This window comes from Homarus americanus, unplaced genomic scaffold (assembly GCF_018991925.1).
Source record: "Homarus americanus isolate GMGI-L3 unplaced genomic scaffold, GMGI_Hamer_2.0 scaffold57980, whole genome shotgun sequence".
NCBI classification, from domain to species: Eukaryota; Metazoa; Arthropoda; class Malacostraca; order Decapoda; family Nephropidae; genus Homarus; species Homarus americanus.
Window position 1 is genome coordinate 15989993 of NW_024716703.1, and position 18117 is coordinate 16008109.

At 35.8% G+C, this 18117-nt stretch overlaps 1 protein-coding gene across 5 annotated transcripts in view; it reads right to left on the reverse strand.

The window, feature by feature from the left end:
• Nucleotides 1–1363: 1363 nt before the first annotated feature.
• The window catches only part of LOC121858313, a 175293-nt gene continuing 158539 nt past the window's right edge, over nucleotides 1364–18117 (reverse strand). For all 5 annotated transcript variants that reach the window (XM_042354649.1, XM_042354648.1, XM_042354647.1 and 2 more), the window contains one exon: nucleotides 1364–2749. In XM_042354649.1, the coding sequence (XP_042210583.1) occupies nucleotides 1947–2749 (803 nt within the window). In that variant the 3' untranslated portion in view covers nucleotides 1364–1946. The remainder of the gene's footprint in view (nucleotides 2750–18117) is intronic.

The window sequence follows — 18117 nt, forward strand, 5'->3', positions numbered from 1 at the left end:
GGTTGTTTGAAGTAATGTTATTTAATGTTAATAAATAGAACAATATAAGTTGCACACAAACATTAATTCAATGAAAAAAAATCAGAAACATTAATTAAAACATGTATGAACAGTAAATAAGTGTTGCTTTCATATTCTTATGTAGAGTAATGACAATATGTTTTTCACATGTGTGCACTTACATACACGCAGTCTCACTTTTTTTCTGTAACATAAATGGTTTGCTACTTTTATTGTTCTATTTATTAACATTACATAACATTACTTAAAACAACCATATTAATTTTTTACATTAATTTTACTACAGCTACAACCAGGGTCTTATTTTCTTGTTTTATATGTAGAACCAGTCAGTCACTGGTTTTGTAATCAACGAAAACAATGCTGTCTCATTTCCTCGTGTGTTTTAATATTCTATGTATTATTAATGAATTGCATTGCTCATTTTGCACACATAAACATTAATTCAATAAAAAAGACATTCAGTAATAAACAATGAATCTTTTGTAGCTTAGAGAAATGACGCTGTTTACACGACTGTGCACGTCGTCTGAACATTGGCGGACCGTTCAAACCCGTCGAAATTCGAGTTTCTGCCGTCAAAACTTTAAATTATGTAGTGTTTTTTGTGTGTCCAAATAAAAAACGTTGAATTAAAAACTCGCGAAATTTGAGAAGCTACTGTACGACATTTAATCCTTCAATATGTCTTCAAAGAGACCACGAAGCAGTGAAAGTGGTGCAAACGTAAGCGCAAGTCACTATCTGTCCAGGAAAAGGGTGAATTTCCATGGTCCGGCATCGGTCAGGTCCCGAGGTTGCCGGACTAGACAGGTACAACCTGTACAAACAGTGGACGGAAATAAAGTCCACAGGAAAAAAAGTCACATGACTTGTACACATTGACAACACAATATATATATGATGGCATTGCATGTAGGTTAGGTTAGATTAGGTTAAGTTAGGTTAGGTTAGGTTCTTTCCGTGCCTTTTTATCTGTGACTTTTTTCCTGGATTCGTACAAACAGATGAAGATTGGACCAGATAAACTTGAAACATCATCTCCTGTTGGTGAATAAACCTCCTGTGAGAGCCTTTAAAAATTTAGATCCTTGTCCAGGAACTACATGAACAAAGAGAAGAAAAAAATGTGGATAAAAGATAGCCATTTTAAAAGCAAATTGGCTATTGTTGACAAATTGAACAAGGAAACTATAATTTCAACTTTACACTATCTAATCTTAGACTCCTTGTAGAACTCTATCCTTTCTTCTTTTAATGTACTTAAGATTTACATAAATCTGAGTCAGCCTTTTTCCTCTTGACAGCTAATGGATACCAGGTATGTAGAATGAGATCCTAATTTGTAAAGGTAGAACTATATTTTTAATTTTGCATGTACAGTAAATATTATGTCACTGTGTTTGTTTATTTTTTTATGGCTTCTATTGTTAGTACAGGTATTAGGATGTTTAAATACAAGTAGAAGAAACCTAACAAAATTATTTGAGAAAAAGAAAAACAAAAGTTGTGTATCCATATTTTGCCTTCACTGTTCAGGATTTTCTTGTAAGAGCTTTTTTCTATGAATTAAAAAATAAGATACAGTACAGTACAGTACTGCACATTCATCTTGTCATGTACTGTATTTAAAAATCTGAGCTTGACATAACATTTGCTTTTATTGAACTTGTACTTTCATATTTTTACAATAACATACCTTCAGGTGAAAGATATACAGTTTCATTAATTTATAGATTACTGTGTGATTGACTTTAATGATTAAATACTTATAAAAATAGTTAAGACCTCTAATATATACAATAATGTCACACAAACTACTGACAAGGGTTATTTACAGTACAATAAGGCTTCATATTTAGTATAAAATATGGTTACAATGATGTCCTTGTCATATAAACATATTGAAGGAAAACTTTTAAAAATCATTCCATAACAACAGAAGGCCAAGGTTCTTCTTCCCACTCAATTGTGATTTCTTCCTCATTTGAACCATGACTGGTTTGTCCTGTTAATCTTTTACTTGAATTTTCACTCTCCTCCATCCCCTCTTCATCTTCCATCTCTTCAAGTCCTGATTCTTCTGAATCATACTCTTCTGATGAGCCTTCTTCCATATCAGATTCATCAGGAGTTAATCTTCCTTTAGAAAATTTGGTGGAAGAATAACCCCTTCTATCTCCTGAACCATGTTCACCTTTACTTACACTTTGATGCTTTCTTAAGCCAGAGCCTGATGCTTCAACACTGCTTTCCCTTTCATTTCTAGTGCCAGACTCTCTCCTCTGTGAGGTTATTGCTAAAGGATCACTTTCTTTTTCCTCTCTAATTTGTAAAGGTTTGCTCAGCCACTTCTGTACTGTTTTTACTGATGGAATAGTGAAAATTGTCCTGAGAAATCTATATCCAGCAGCACTACGCTTATAATACTCTATCATGAGTTTCATAAATTTTTTGGAAAATCGATTGCCTGTTCCTGGTCTGTTCCTCAGGAACATCTGACTTTCCAAAAACAGGACATGCTCTTCTGATAAGAAATTTTTAGCATCTCTGATAACTTGCTCTGGAGTACCAGCATCTTCAACTACAGCAAACTTGCTTTCCAAAGATTTATACTTCTTAAGAAGTAGGTGATATCTCTGTCTGTGCTTATTAAGCAGACGAGCATATTTCTTCTTAAGTTCTTTATTGGCAGATTTGTAGGGTGCAGCTTGTACTGAGGATATTCCTGGTAGTTAAAGAAATAGAAATTTTAATTAATAGTTTCATTATCAACATATGCTTTACTATGTACAAACATACATGCAAATGCATAAATGTCCCTTACATACTATCACTCTTAGTACATTCTTATGAAACTTAAACATAATCCCAACCTCAAAATAAACATTCATCACAAACATTCATCATGAGCATCATAATAAACATTCATCAAAAGCATCATAATAATAATCATTCATCACAACCATTGTAATAGACTAGTGTACCGAATGAAGTATAATGAATGTAATGTAATGTAATATAGTTAGCAATGACTATACAGTAATTGTTGTAACTAGCAATTCTATTCATGTAACTGTTGTTGAGTCGGCTGGCTGATGTGGCCGAGCTTGGTTCAAGACTTGAGCCGAGACAGCTTCGTTCAGTCGGCCGTTATATATACTCGTGGGCGGCCTTGGAACCACCACTGACTCTCGCTCTGTGCTAGAGCACAGTTCTCCTAGCAACACCAATAAACTGATAAATGTAGCCTGAGTTTTCCTGGACCAAATACTACACGAGCAAAGGTTGAAGTGAAAACAAAAATGTGAGGATGACTGGATAGGCTTATCTGTTGAAAGAACTAAAGATAACTCTATGCCACAGTTTGTCATTCGCCAATGTTACTGAAAATATATTAGAGACAATGTGGCAACATTATGGCATCAACATCGGAACAGAGGATAAATATCTCAATAGAAATACTATACAGTACAGTATAGTTTATATGATGACAGCTGTTATATTATAGTGTATTTTGTTCTATATCTTTTAATGAGTAAAATAATAATTGTAGCAGAGGTTGTTTGAATTTAATATCGAGGGTAACAGGTAGGTAGTAGGCAGCTATGAAACAGGGAGATACGACCAGCTGGGAAGATATAGGAAGCATAATGTTTTGTCTAATGGTAGACCCTGCTGCCATATGGCATCACGAAAAGTGTGACCAAATCCCAGTTTCTGCTGATCTGACTTTCTGCCTCATTTACACACAATTGCAGGGTCTCAATTGTTTCTCTTACTTTCACAACACAACATATATAATGTCCTGCATATCGTTTCTTACTAATGATCGCTTTTTCTTTTTTATTTATGGTCCTTTATTATTATTATTGTTATTATTACAGTACTGTATATTATATTTAATATTTTTTCAAATTTTTTATTAATTATTATTATTATTATACAGTACAGTATTTTTGCCCCCAGGCCCTGATGTGGGTCATTGACCCATGCCCTGGTGGGCTAATCCCATAAAAAAAGCATTTTGTTTGTCCGCCACGCTGCTACTGCGTGGCCACCCAACTGTACTGTAACAGACATGTCCAGAGGATTTTTTTTTTAATGGGGATTAGCTCACCCGGGCATGGGTCACTGAGGTGGGATATTATAATTATAATTATAATAATAATAATAATAATAATATTAATAATAATAATAATAATAATAATAATAATAATAATAATAAATAAATTTAAAAATTATAAAAATAAAAAATAAAATAATAATAGTAAAACCATGATGAACTTACTTCAATATAATGGAATTTGCTTTTTATTTTGGACTCTGAGATACTCTGGTCACCAGAAATGCTAAAAAAATATATATATAACGAACGGTTTATATTACGAATATTCCTATAAAGAACGGTTTTCCCTATAAAATTGAAAATGCTATAACGAACGAAACTCCTACAACGAACAGTATTTTTTATTATTTTTTGTACTAATTTATTATTTTTTATTACAAGTATTAATGATATTCTTTATTTCAGGAGTTTAAATGCACATTTATGCACTTTTTTTACAATTTTTACAATTTTATATTATATTTTTCATTGTTAAGTGGTTGTATTTGGGGGCCTAGAACGGATTACCCCTATAACGAACGGAGGTTCTAGAACCAAGTAGATTCGTTATAGCATACCCTACTATATATAAATAAAAAAATAAAAACAAGAAATGGGGAAGACAATTTTTTTTTTTTATGAAATAAACATCACTTACTGAATACTGCACAGTGGTCTAATCAGATTTCCTATATAGTCCAGTCAAATTAGCTCAAAGAGGGGCAAATGGTGGAAATAAATTATGATGAAATTTTGCATACATACTCCTGAAGGCTATAGAAATCAAGATCAAAAGAGTTCTCCTCTGTCTGGGGGGAGCATCCCCCTTTTTGACCCCATAGGCCCCCCCCCCCCAAAATGGGTGTTCTCATTACCTTTTTCACATTTTACAGCTAAACTATGCATCAGACGATAATATTTTGAGACAAAAATACTGGAAATGTGATTTTAAACAAGATTGTCCCTATTCATTTTTCCCATAGGTGTTACAGTTTTTGTGTGATCCACATCTGAATTCGGGAGAAACTTTTCGCGTGTAGTGAAAAAATAGATTCTCCTGCAAGGTTTTCGGCAAATAACTCCAAAACACTTAGTTTCTCATTAAAAATGCATATACAGTCAACCCTCACTTTACGCAGTTAATTCAACCCACAGGGTACCCCGGAAAGTGAGAAACGCGTAAAGTGAACAACATAACATATGGGATTAATTGAAATAGAGACAGGGCCGACCCCCCAAACTCCACTTTTTGACGACACACAACTATGTTGTAGTAAAAATATTATCTTAACTTTATGATGGTATGCACACAATATTAATAATTAAGAGAAATATCAATAATATTAGGTTTTTTAACACTTACATTAGTAGAAAAGATGGCTGGGCACACGGGGATGGGCGGTTGGTTCCGAGGCAGAGGGCAGATTATTGGCCCTCACCTGTATCACTTGTATCAATTGTATCACTATCCACCACAGAGGCTTGCAGGGCCTCTTTGTCAAACCCCTCAAAGTCCATATAAGTCCATATCCTCACTATAATTATCACTATCACTGACTTGGGCCGGCTGTGGTGGGTGGCGGGTGAAGAACTCGGTAATGTTTTGATGACTGGGCGACCTTGTGCGCACCATGCTCGCGCTGCTTACACAACATGGCGGATGGCAGGAGAGGGCAGGAGAGATGGCGGGAGGTTTGGATCCAAAAATGGCGCGGCTCGCCAGCCGCTCTCCGCGTAAAGGGGTACATGCACCGCGGAATGTGAGCATTCCTGTTTCGGCAGGGTACCGCGTAAACGTGGAAACGCGGAATGTGGGACCGCGTAAAGTGAGGGTTGACTGTAGTTGAAATTATAAAGCAGAAAATTCTCTACTATTTGAATATATGGCAATAAAATTTCTGTTAAAATTGGGAAACTTTTCCTCATTCACTCAAAAATGTTTCTTTTCCAGGTGTGACTTAGAACACTGCAGTGTTACCTGAGAGAAACTACTTAGCATAAAATCAGTATGGCATCTGCAAGTGATTGTTTTTACTGTGGTAATAATTTAGCAGATGGAAAAACAGTGGTTGTGATGGACGGCATGAAGAACTTAAGAATTGCAAGCCAAATCCGAAGACAGTCATTTTGAAAAATTTATAAAAGTGGACACCATTGAAATGCATATAGTTTGCAGACATGAATACATCAAAGAAAAAAACATTGCCAGGGATTTAAAAAAAAGCAGAAACTAGTAAACAGAATCTGCGTACTATATTGCGATCACAAGAAAAATTTGATTTCAAAAAGAATTGTTTGCTTTTGTGGTGAAAAATTACATTCTTGCTGAAAAGAGTAAGCCTGCAGCGAAACGCCAAGTAACTAACAAGGTTCGAACTTTGACTCTAAAAGATAGACTAATGAAAATGCTGAACAAAGGAACAACGAATAGGGTGAGAATGAGGAGGCGATGAAAAAGTGGGATTTGTCTTGAAGCAGAAGAAGCACGCTATCAGAGAAAATGCTCATCCAAATTTGCATGCAACCCACCATCAACTCAAAAAAGAGGACGCCCACAAGATTAAGACATAACTTCTGCTTTCGAAAAGCTCTGTGCCTTTATTGATGACTTTGACGAATGCCAGTTTACTTTACATGATTTGAAGAAGAAATTTTATGAATATTTACCAGAAGGCATGTCGATAACTGAGAAAATGCTGAAAGAAAAATTAACAAATACATACGGGGATGGTGTCATGTTTGCAAAAATTAATAAATGACCACAAGTTGCTTGTTTCCGTGGTTCCGGACTTAAACTGATCAATTCATGGTACAGTGAAAGAAAAACTAATGAGAAGGATGAGCGCTTCTGCAAATGGTCGAAGCTGAAGCAACTATAGTCCGAGGGATTATTAGGACAGCTGCTTATAACACTATGGACTACCCTGATATCACAGATTTTATGAAGGATGCACATGGTGTAGTTCCCGAAACATTACATGCATTTTTGGACACCGTTATCCAGAAAAGCAAAAAAGGCGGAAAAAAGAAAAAGTAGCAAAACAGTGTACTGCAATTGCCCATTCTATAATTGCTGCAACAAGACCGCGCTCATTTCTATCTTCCATACTGCTTTGACTCTCGGTGTATGTATTTCGAATAGTAGCTTCCAAAAGCATTGACAATGCAGTGTCAAATTTGGGATTTTGTTCAAGCTATAATGATGTTGCATTGTTTGAGTGATAAGCTGTTAAATCTTGGAAACCTGATTTAGACAAAGATTCTTTCTATCAATATGTTTTTGACAATGCAGACTTCAATATAAAAACCCTAACCGGTAAAGGAACAATTTCACTCGATGGGTGGAATAAAATGCATAACACCAGCAGGAAAAGTAATTAGTCAGGATATTACAAAATCTTATTCGATGAGAATAAAGCTCTAACTGCACCTTAGAAAAGAATTTTAGTATAGCATGCCCTTCAAATTCATTGGGGTTAGATTATTGAAATAGCCACGAATCGCCAAATCTGCAAATAACATTTGCTGACTGGAAGGGGGGGGGGGGTAAATTTTTACTTGTGTACAAAGAAATGTATATTCCCTTTGTGTTTGCCCTTAAGACAAGTATTTATTTTACCTGTACAGGTGCTCCTCTACTTAAGAACGTTCAACTTACAAACTTTCAGAGATACACACATCATCACTGTGGGAGTTACCTGCCAGAACAGGTGTTTAATGTGGATGAGACTGGATTATTTTAAAGAAAATTCCAGATAGATCAAACATTACCAAAGAGGAGACGAGTGAGCTGTACTAAATATCCATAATATTTTAATTTTTTACAATATATTTGGTATCTACAAGAGTAAAGTTGGACTTACAAACAAGCCTCAGGAACGTAACTCGTTCGTAAGTAGAGGAGCACCTGTATTGTATGTGTGTGTGTGTTTACACAATGAAAGACAAAAGTTGTGTCGTGAAATTTGGTGAAAACATACGCCGAAGGGCTAAACCTTTGGTGCGCTCTACCTTGTGGTAGGGGGCTCTCATAATGTTTCACGAGTTATATTTAATCTTCGGACAAAACCGCAACACGACTTTTGTCTTTGTGCGAGCTGGCACGCACGCACGGCCAATTTTACCTTTTTGCACTGTCACTATGTTGAAATGCCGTGTAGTATAACCTTCTCCCCACTTAGTTATTATATATTATATTTGTATCACTTAGTTATTTGTCAATCAATTGACCCATTCCCCAATTATGTAACCGTATATTTTCAGCCTTCCGGCTACCATGCTCTGTTAATAAACCGTTAATTATTATAATTAAAATGCATACAAATAAATAATAATGGGGAATCCTCTCACAAATACCGTAATAAGAAACACGACAACAAAATGTAATGTAGAAAAATGAGTCTACCATAAGGTCAACTCCGTGCTTTGTTATTAAAGTTGAGTTGATTGAGTTGCCATAAGGCACCAGCTGGGTTGATGTGTAGATCAAACTTACAGAATTTCTTTCATAGCCATCTGGCCAACCCAACAGGAAGGATGTTGGTAATAGTGGTGTAATACTTTATACTTTTTCACACTATGTATGTAGGATGGTGTGTGTATGTAAATGAGTAAAAGTAAATGAAGAAGGGTTACAAATATCTACCCAAAAATAAGAGTTGAAAAAACCATAACACCTAAAAGCTTGGCCCAGTAGCCTGGTGGTTACAATGATGAGCTAACTTAGCTACAATGACACGATTAATCACTGTTAAGCACTATTCTATCAGTAAACACTATTAATAACAGTAAATCCAGTGAAATATGGCAGGGAGTGAGGAGAGTTAAAACTGCAGACAACGCGCTAGCCAGCAGTCACTCCTTTCAACCACTCCCATTGCGAGGCGTAGCCAGGCATAAGTATGGGAGAAATACATGACATTTTCTCTCTTCACTTGTTTGGACACCTTCCCGTGGCTGGACGAAGGTGGTTGAGGGTGTTTGGGAGCCATAACAAGCACGAGGAGCACAGTTGTTACGAGAGCAAATTAGCACATGTGCAACATGGACAAATGTTTATCCTAGGTGGAGAGAGCGGGGCTCACATGGGCCAGCCTCCCGGGACAAGAGAGACACCTTGCGGGACGCCACAAAACTCGCGTGGTCCCCGTACAGGCCGCAAAAATGCCGGCAACTTTAAAACTACCTGTAGACATTCTTGGGTACATCCAGGGTGTCATCCACAAATAATAGAGGACTGCAAATAAAAATCCGCGAAATATCCGGGTGTACTGTACTAATTGTTCAGTGTTATCAATGGATCTTATTACATAACTCCATTGTTGTAGTTGGACAGGATGGAGATCTAGCTCTGCTTATTGCTCTTACTCAAGAAGACAGGAATATTATGTTTTAAAAGAAGCCCACAGAAACCTTAGGGCAAGATTTTATAGTTCTCAAGATTTTCAGCGCTCAAATATTCTAAAGAACTGCAAAGAATCCGTTTTGGTAGGTCATGCTTTAATTGGTTGCGACACAATGTTCTCATTTTACGGGTTTGGAAAAATTAAAACTATCAATCTCCTGAACAAAGATGACTCTCTGCAAGAAATGGTATCAATTTTCAACAATCCTCAATCGACTCATGATGAAGTTGCAGCTGCTGGAGAGCATTTCATTCTCACTCTGTTCAAAGCCCTACAAACTGAAACAAGTCTCAATCAATACAGTTTTTACTTTTTATCAAATCTGTCAGTCACTCAAATAATGCTGTGTCATTACCAAGTCTTCCGCCCACTTCAGCAGCAGCTAGGCAACTTGCTTATCGTGTCTTTCACCAAGTTCAGACTTGGCGAGAAGAAATACTTCAGCCTGAGTTGTGGGGCTGGGAAAAAAAAATAATTCTCTTCCACCTGTCTACACAACCGAGGCACCAGACCCCACAAATATTTTTAAACTTATTTCACATGGCTGCAAATTAGGGTGCGGGAAGTGGTGTGGTTGTGTAAAATCTGGTTTACCCTGTTCTATAATGTGCAGTAACTGTCATGGGCAAAGTTGTCTGAATTCCAAAACTGCAGATGAACCCACTGATGACCTTATTGTGACTAATGACGAGGACTTTTTCAAGTAATTAATGGCATCATCTTAAACTAGAAAAATATGGAATAGGCCTGATGGGGAAACCACTATAAAAAAAAAGTGCCAAAAACTCTCCCTCAAAAGTGGTGTGGAAATGAATTTGTATTACAGATTTATTGAATGAGTCGGAAAAAAAGCTTTGAAAACTGTTTCAAGGAAATATATTTTAGTGAACCTATAGTGAATTTCATGCTCTACAATTTCAACTAGTTATATCTCCGTTAGCCATAATCCCTCAAAACCGGAAATCTCCGAGAGCCGGAATTGAAATTTGCTCTGAAAATCATTCCCAAAGCCGGAAATTTAAAAAAATTCCGGCTTTAGGAACAAATTTTCCGAGGTTGAAAATCAAGATAATTTTCTGAAAATGTCTTGAATAAAAATGAAAGTTAAAGTATTTTTTTTTGGGGGGGGGACCTGACCTGACCCAATGTCAGGTGGAGGTAGGGTGGGGGATTAGTGGTCTTATATTACTGACCTTCTGATGGAATGTCAGGTCACCCTTTCTTGGTGGGGAATTAGTGGGTCTCATGACCTGAAGATGTCTTGAAAAAACACAAAACCTAAAGTATTTTTAGAGAGATTGTGATAAGTATAAGTATAAATGAGCAAAGTTGTATCCCTTCAACATTGCATTACATAACATTTTAAAATATGGAGTGAGAAAGCAGAAAGGTGTGGGTGATTAGAGAGATGGAATGAAAAGGAGTGGTAACATGCACCAGTGTTGCCAAACGATAAGCTCCTCAACAGCTGATCTTTTAATTCGCCTCCATGCAGTCACACAACAAGACCCTAACTGGATGCTTGTTGTCTTAATTTCCGTGTGTGTGTGTGTGTGTGTGTGTGTGTGTGTGTGTGTGTGTGTGTGTGTGTGTGTGTAAATAATAATAATAATAATAAACGGTTTATTGAAAAAGTTTGCAGCCCGAAGGCTGAAAATATACATTGGACATAAATGACTTATTATATACATTGGTGGTTTAACAAAAGCCTTCATTAGAAAGGTGAAGGAACATACAGTGAACATACAGATTAATGTTTACACACATAGATCATGTGAGCTGAGGTGTTGAACAGCAGACAAGTAGTGTAAGTAACTCCCTCACAGATGGTGTTACGAGGGGCCTGATGATGTAGTAGTTCCCTCACAGATGGTTTGAGGGGCCTAATAAAGTAGTAATTCCCTCACAGATGGTGTTATGAGGGGCCTGATGTGGTGTAGTAATTCCCTTACAGATGGTGTATGAGGGACCTGATGTGGTGTAATAATTCCCTCACAGATGGTGTTATGAGGGGCATCACGTGGTGTAGTAATTCCCTCACAGATGGTGTTATGAGGAACTTCACATGATGCTGTAGCAACTCATTCACTACGTGGTGTCGTAGCATCATGGGGACACCACGTGGTCACAGGACCTCACTCACTGAGGTGTGGTCCCAGGCCTCCCCATTGTGGAGTCTCAGGGGAATTATCACTGGGTACCTGGGAACTCACTGTGTGAAGGTTAGCTTGGGTAAGACTCAACTGTAACTGTCGAGTTGTTTTTCACTTACTTAAGCACTGTTCACCACTATTCAACACTGGTTCCATTCCTTTCCCAAATGAAATAGTAACTTCTGGCGAGAACTTGTTGATATTCCGGTGGGGAGGAGGGTTCAGGGGGGGGAGTTGGTATGAGCCAACATAATAGTTGACGGGGCTGCTGCTGAGCAGCGCCAGGTGCGTCTGACCCGTCGGTGGTCAAGGATGAAGTAAGTAAGTGTGTGTGTGTGTGTGTGTGTGTGTGTGTGTGTGTGTGTGTGTGGTGCAAAATAAGGGATGTTTATACTCAAATTAATCGCCATGTTGCAAGAATTCCAGCAATGCGAATTATATTCTCGTGTCAAGTCAGTGGTATTTTATAAGGTTAATCTCTCATTGTGAACTAGGAAGAGGGAGAAGGGTTCATTTCGTTAACCGAAACCATTGTTTCAATGGGATTTTGGGTAATTGGTTCCAGCTCACCAAAAATTGCATACAAAGTAAAAAAAAAATGCAGTAAAGTACACTTACTTTGAGGTGTGTATATAGAAGGTGCCTGGTTGATGATGATGATGGGAACTAGAATTGGGGGTGGAGGAGAAGGGAGAAGAGAAGGAAGTGGGAGTGGAAGAGAAATCACCCCATGCTTGATGCTGTCATTTCACCCATAAAATTTTAAGTTCACTAGGTGTAATTCAGGATTATTTTCTTTAAATCAACACTGCACTGCACTATATATTGTCAATATGTTAAATAAATTTCAAAATGACCAATAATTGTACTGTAAAAATGTAAAAATACTCTGTATTCAAGAGCCCCACAAGCAAGATGTTTCCTCCACTGAACAGAGATACAAACTGAGGCCTTGGTGGGTGAGTGAAGTGGCTGATGGGCCCACCAAATACTAGTTCCCTGTACTGCAATTATGTTAAATAAGTGTTAAAATTACTAAAAATTTTAATATAAAACTTGGAAAATTATTGAATAGTACATCCTTCTTGATATTTACTCCAATTTTAACGAATGTAAGCCCAAAAACCGATTTCTGTATTGATGGACTAATCTTCCAGCTGGTGAGCAAGCCAAAGCATGTCGAAACATTTTCGTAAGAATTTCGTTAACCAAATTTTTGTTCGTTAACCGAAATGAAGATTCTTATGGAAGGTAATTCGTTAACCAAAATTTTGTTAACCGAGGCGTTCGTTAATCGAGGAACCACTGTAATTGTTTCTATGTTTACAGTCGCTTCCAGTGGAGTAAATATCAAGAAAGTTGTGCTCTTGAATATTTTTTCATTTTTTATATTAAAATTATTGGTCATTCTAATTCAGTTAACATATTAATAATACAGTGCAACCTCGAAAATGTGAATTGCATGGGCCCATGAAGTATACGATTTTTAGATGTATGGAAGTGCCAGAGCAAAGTGTTGTATCAAAACATGCTACAAAAATTATCTACATATCTGAAAACTGTCAATAAGCAATAGGTACAGTATAATAAATTAAAAATATTACTGTATTTATATTCAACAACGTTTATTCTAATACTTTAGAACATTATAGCTACAGTGGTTCCATGTAATCCTGCCAGTCTCCAAATACTGTATGTACTGTACAACACTCCGTCTCCATCCACCTTCACTGTACTGGATACAATGCGTGACCTAGCTTGTCTTGAAACCCGGATGCGCTTGTGCTCAGCATTATGATCGCATTTGATAGCTTGAATTATTATGCCGATATTTTCAAATTTGAAAACAAAAATTTTGGCACTAATTTTTAATCAGATGCTATTCGAATTTTAGATGTATCCGAATTTTTGAAGTTAGAATTTTAGAGGTTTCACTGTATATACAGTACAGTGGGGTATGCTATAACGAATCTAATTGGTTCTAGAACCTTGTTCGTTATAGCATTCGTTCGTTATAGGATTAATCCGTTCCAGGCCCCCAAATACAACCACTTAACCCTGAAAAATATAATATAAAATTGTAAAAAAGTGCATAAATATATATCTAAACCCCTGAAATAAAGAATATCATTAATATTTGTAATAAAAAAACGATAAATTAGTAAAAAAAAAAAAAAAAAAAAATTTTTTTTTTAAATAATGTTCGCTAGTAGGAGTTTCGTCATATAGCATTCTCTAATTTATAGGTAAAAACCGTTCAAGAGGAATATCTGTAGATCCGTTCGTTATAGCATACCCCACTGTACAGGGAACAGTTTTTGTGTGCCAATCAGCTGATTGAATCACCCAACAACACTTCTCAGTTTAACTTTGTTTACAGTGGAGTGAACATCCAGTTTGTTGGTCTCTTGAATATTTTTGCATTTTTACATTAAAATTATTGGTCATTCTGAAATTTAGTTAACATATTGATAATACACAGTGCAGAAATTATTATGAAACATGAAGAAGGCATTAGAACCAATGCACTCTGTAAAGAATATGGCATGTCGTCATCGACTGCTTCTACAATCAGCTGCCGGGAATACGACATACACACCACAAAATAAGTTAAAATACAGTATTCTATTGTTTTTTTATTTATCATTGTACAGTATACTGTACAGTACAGTACTGTACTGTATTTAGCTTAGATTTAATGTTTTGTTAATTCTATTACTGGTATACAGTAATTTGTATGTAAACTTTTTCTGTGAGTTGGAACCAATTACCCAATATCCCATTGAAATAACTGATTCAGTTAACGAAATTTTTAGTTAGCGAACGACTCTGAGGAACCAATTGTGTTCGTTAATCGAGGGACTACCGTATATCTCAAACTATAAGACGAAATTTGAACATTAAAAAAATCTGCCCAAAGTTAGGGGGTCGTCTTAAGCAACAAATATAAAATTCTTACATCTTAAATATTGTGTCAAGAGTGGTGATGGAAACATCGTAAGCCACTCACAAAGTCCTACCAGTAATTATTTTATACTGAAACTTACGTTTGCAAGCTGGATTCAAATTAAGATTACGGTTATATTAAAATAATAAAATGTATTATAAACCTGTCTAACATACCCTGTAATAAACACAGCTGCTATCATCACACACCTCCCCGCCCCCCATTTGCCAGTGAGAGACAAGTAAGAAGTGACTTCTTTTAGCACCTGAAATTGGTCAGCAATGCATACCGGTATCGGTATATTTACTCATAATAATATTTATCTCCTATAAATAATTGATTTAAATTTATTTTTTACAAAGAATATTCAGTAAATGAGTCGTTAATTCTTGAAACTATCGACAGTTAATTACAGACGGCTAAGTGAGCGTCACTAGTGTTTAACTACACCAGCCGGTAACATTTGATGCCATTACTTGAAATGAATTGGCCTAATTTTAAGTAACTAACTATAAATAAATACAAAATTAAAAAAAAGTCAAAAGTGAAATAATATACTGTATGTATGTTGTGTTGTCAGAGTAAGAGGAACAATTGAAACTGCAATTGTGTGTAAATGAGACAGAAAGTATGTATGTATGTATGTATGTATGTATTGTATGTATGTATGTATGTATGTATATATATATATATATATATATATATACATATATATGTTTGTGTAATAAATGTATGTAGTAAGTAATGCGTAATATTTTTCACTCAAATCTAATGAAACACTACTGGAAAACATTCCTTTGTGCAAATCAATTTATAAATTAAAGAAAATAATTACAGTGTTTAATATATTACAGTATATTATAAATAAATAAATAAACAAATAATTAAATAAATCTATTTCAAGTAAATGGAAAATAAGCAAACAAATGTTAATTACAAAGAGCTTCCCTCTGGCTCAGGGGTGAGATGTAGGGTAGATAACAAGGCTACTTATAGCCGTCTTTGTGTCTGAAGTGGAATAGCAGTACCTAAGGCACCATAAATAATTCATTGAACATTCATTTTTGTACATAGTATATTCAGCATATATATATATATATATATATATATATATATATATATATATATATATATATATATATATATATATATATATATATATATATATATATATATATATATAAATATGTTTGTGTAATAAATGTATGTAGTAAGTACATACGGGTAACCTTTTTCACTCAAATCCTAATGAAACACCACAATTAGAATACGGTGGTTGCTGTTGAACCACCTGTTGTATAAATAGTCGGAACACAGTCACACCACCGAGACAAGGGAACACTCCCACCACCGATCGTGCGAAGCAAGCGTATAAATGAAAGAAAATACTTGCAGTGTGTTTAATATGTTACAGTATATTATAAATAAATAAATAAACAAATAAATCGGTAAATCCATTTCAAGTAAATGGAAAAATTTTACAAGACACCGACATTAGTTCCAGTTACCGGTAAATAGCAGACGCTTCAGTGATGTCACTAGTGTTTACACTACACCAGCGGGTAATATTTGATGACATTACTTGAAGTGAATTGGCCTTATTTTAAAAAGCCAAGGATGGTTGGTAGAGGACTACTGAGTCAGTGGGTAAGTGTCACATTTGGGGTACTGGTCTTATACAGCGAATAGAGCTCAAAAACTACTTTTTAAATGGAAATTTGGGGGGGCCATCTTATGCACCCCGACGCCTTATAGGCCGCGATATACGGTACTGTTATAGCTTACAAGCACCTCACCAGGCATCACACGCAACTCCACTGCCAGGCGCATACGCGTGGCAAATTTAAACTGTCTTGAGTGTGTTATTTCAAAAATAGGTGCGCGTAAATTAGCTTTTGGTATTAATTGAACAATCGTGTTATTTCAAAAACGCTGAAATCAAACGCACGTAAAATGCGAGTTACCTGTAGTATATGCCTTTTTATGAGATATTTGTAGAAAACCTTGCGTGAGTATCAATTTTTTTCACTATACTGTATCTAAAAAGTTTCTCCGAATTCAGGCATGGATTACACAAAAACTGTAACACCTATGGTTAAAATTAATAAGAGACAATCTTGCATAAAATCATATTTCCAGTATTTTTGTCTCTCTGAAATATTATTGATCTTGATTTCTATCGCCTTCAGGAGTATGCATCCAAAATTTAATCTTAATACAATTTTTTTCCACCCAAAATCCTCATTTAATTGGACTACATAGACCTACTGAGAACTAAGACACTTAAGTAAGTAAGCAGGCTGGGGCTGATCAGGTGTTGCCACACTCGTCACATTTATTTGGTTATTGATTCAGTATTATATTCTCATAAGATGGGCCTCTTATGGTTTATGGTTCATCATGATTAATATAACATTTTCAGTAATAGAGAAAAAATACAATACTACTGTGTGTAATTTGTAATATAACTTGAAAATAAAGGGATAAGCTGTATCAGGTTTTTTACTTCAGATGTGTTCTTGTGAGCTTTCAGCAAACCAGCTTACAACAGGGGTCACTATAGCACATTGTTCTTCCAACTCTACCAACTATTTGGAACCCTTTAACTAACTCACTTCTTGCCATGAGTTGTTGTTATTGACACACCTGAACACCGAGATCCTCTACCTAAGGGATTTCATTGTACCGACCCCACCCTAGGTCTTGTGCTCGCAATTTGACCTGGCAATACAGTCATGTGCCGGTTAATGTCCTAGATACATTCTTGGAAACGTGACATTAACCGAAATGGACGTTGTCCGATCAAAACATAAACTTTGTATTTATGCTTATATGTATGTGGAAAACTATATACGTACATATACACTTTTACTCTTAAATCACTACTGCAGTGTGATACAGGTGATTAATTTTTATCTCTTGTGCAAAATACATGACGTTTATATTAAAATTATTCACTGTTTTACAAGGATTCCAGCAATGCTGGGCAGATGGGCGAGAGGGAGGAAGGGAGGAAGTGAGCTAGCGTGGGGGGGAGGGGAGCGGGTGCCCAAGGGGTAACGCGTGTTTATTTTTCAGTCCTTAAGTGACAAAGCTTCTCTCTTATAAAAAGCCAGTGAAATGACCTGGGTGAATATAATTTACATTGCTGGGATTCTTGTAAGATAGTGATTAATTTGAATATAAACATGCTATAATTTGCACTAGACCTAACAATTTTAGTACCGCAATCAAATTAGTACAGGTACACTCCAGCTTTACAATAAGGTCATTTATTTCTTTTACGTTTCTTTTAGTATGGTGTGTGCATGTAAATGGATGAAAATAAATGAAGAAATTTATGTAAATCTACCCAAAAATACAGTTGAAAAACTTGTACATTATTTAAATGTACTAAAATTTTTATCTCTTGGGCAAAATATATGACGTTTATATTCTAATTAACCTCTGTCTTGCAAGGATTTCAGCAATGCAAATTATATT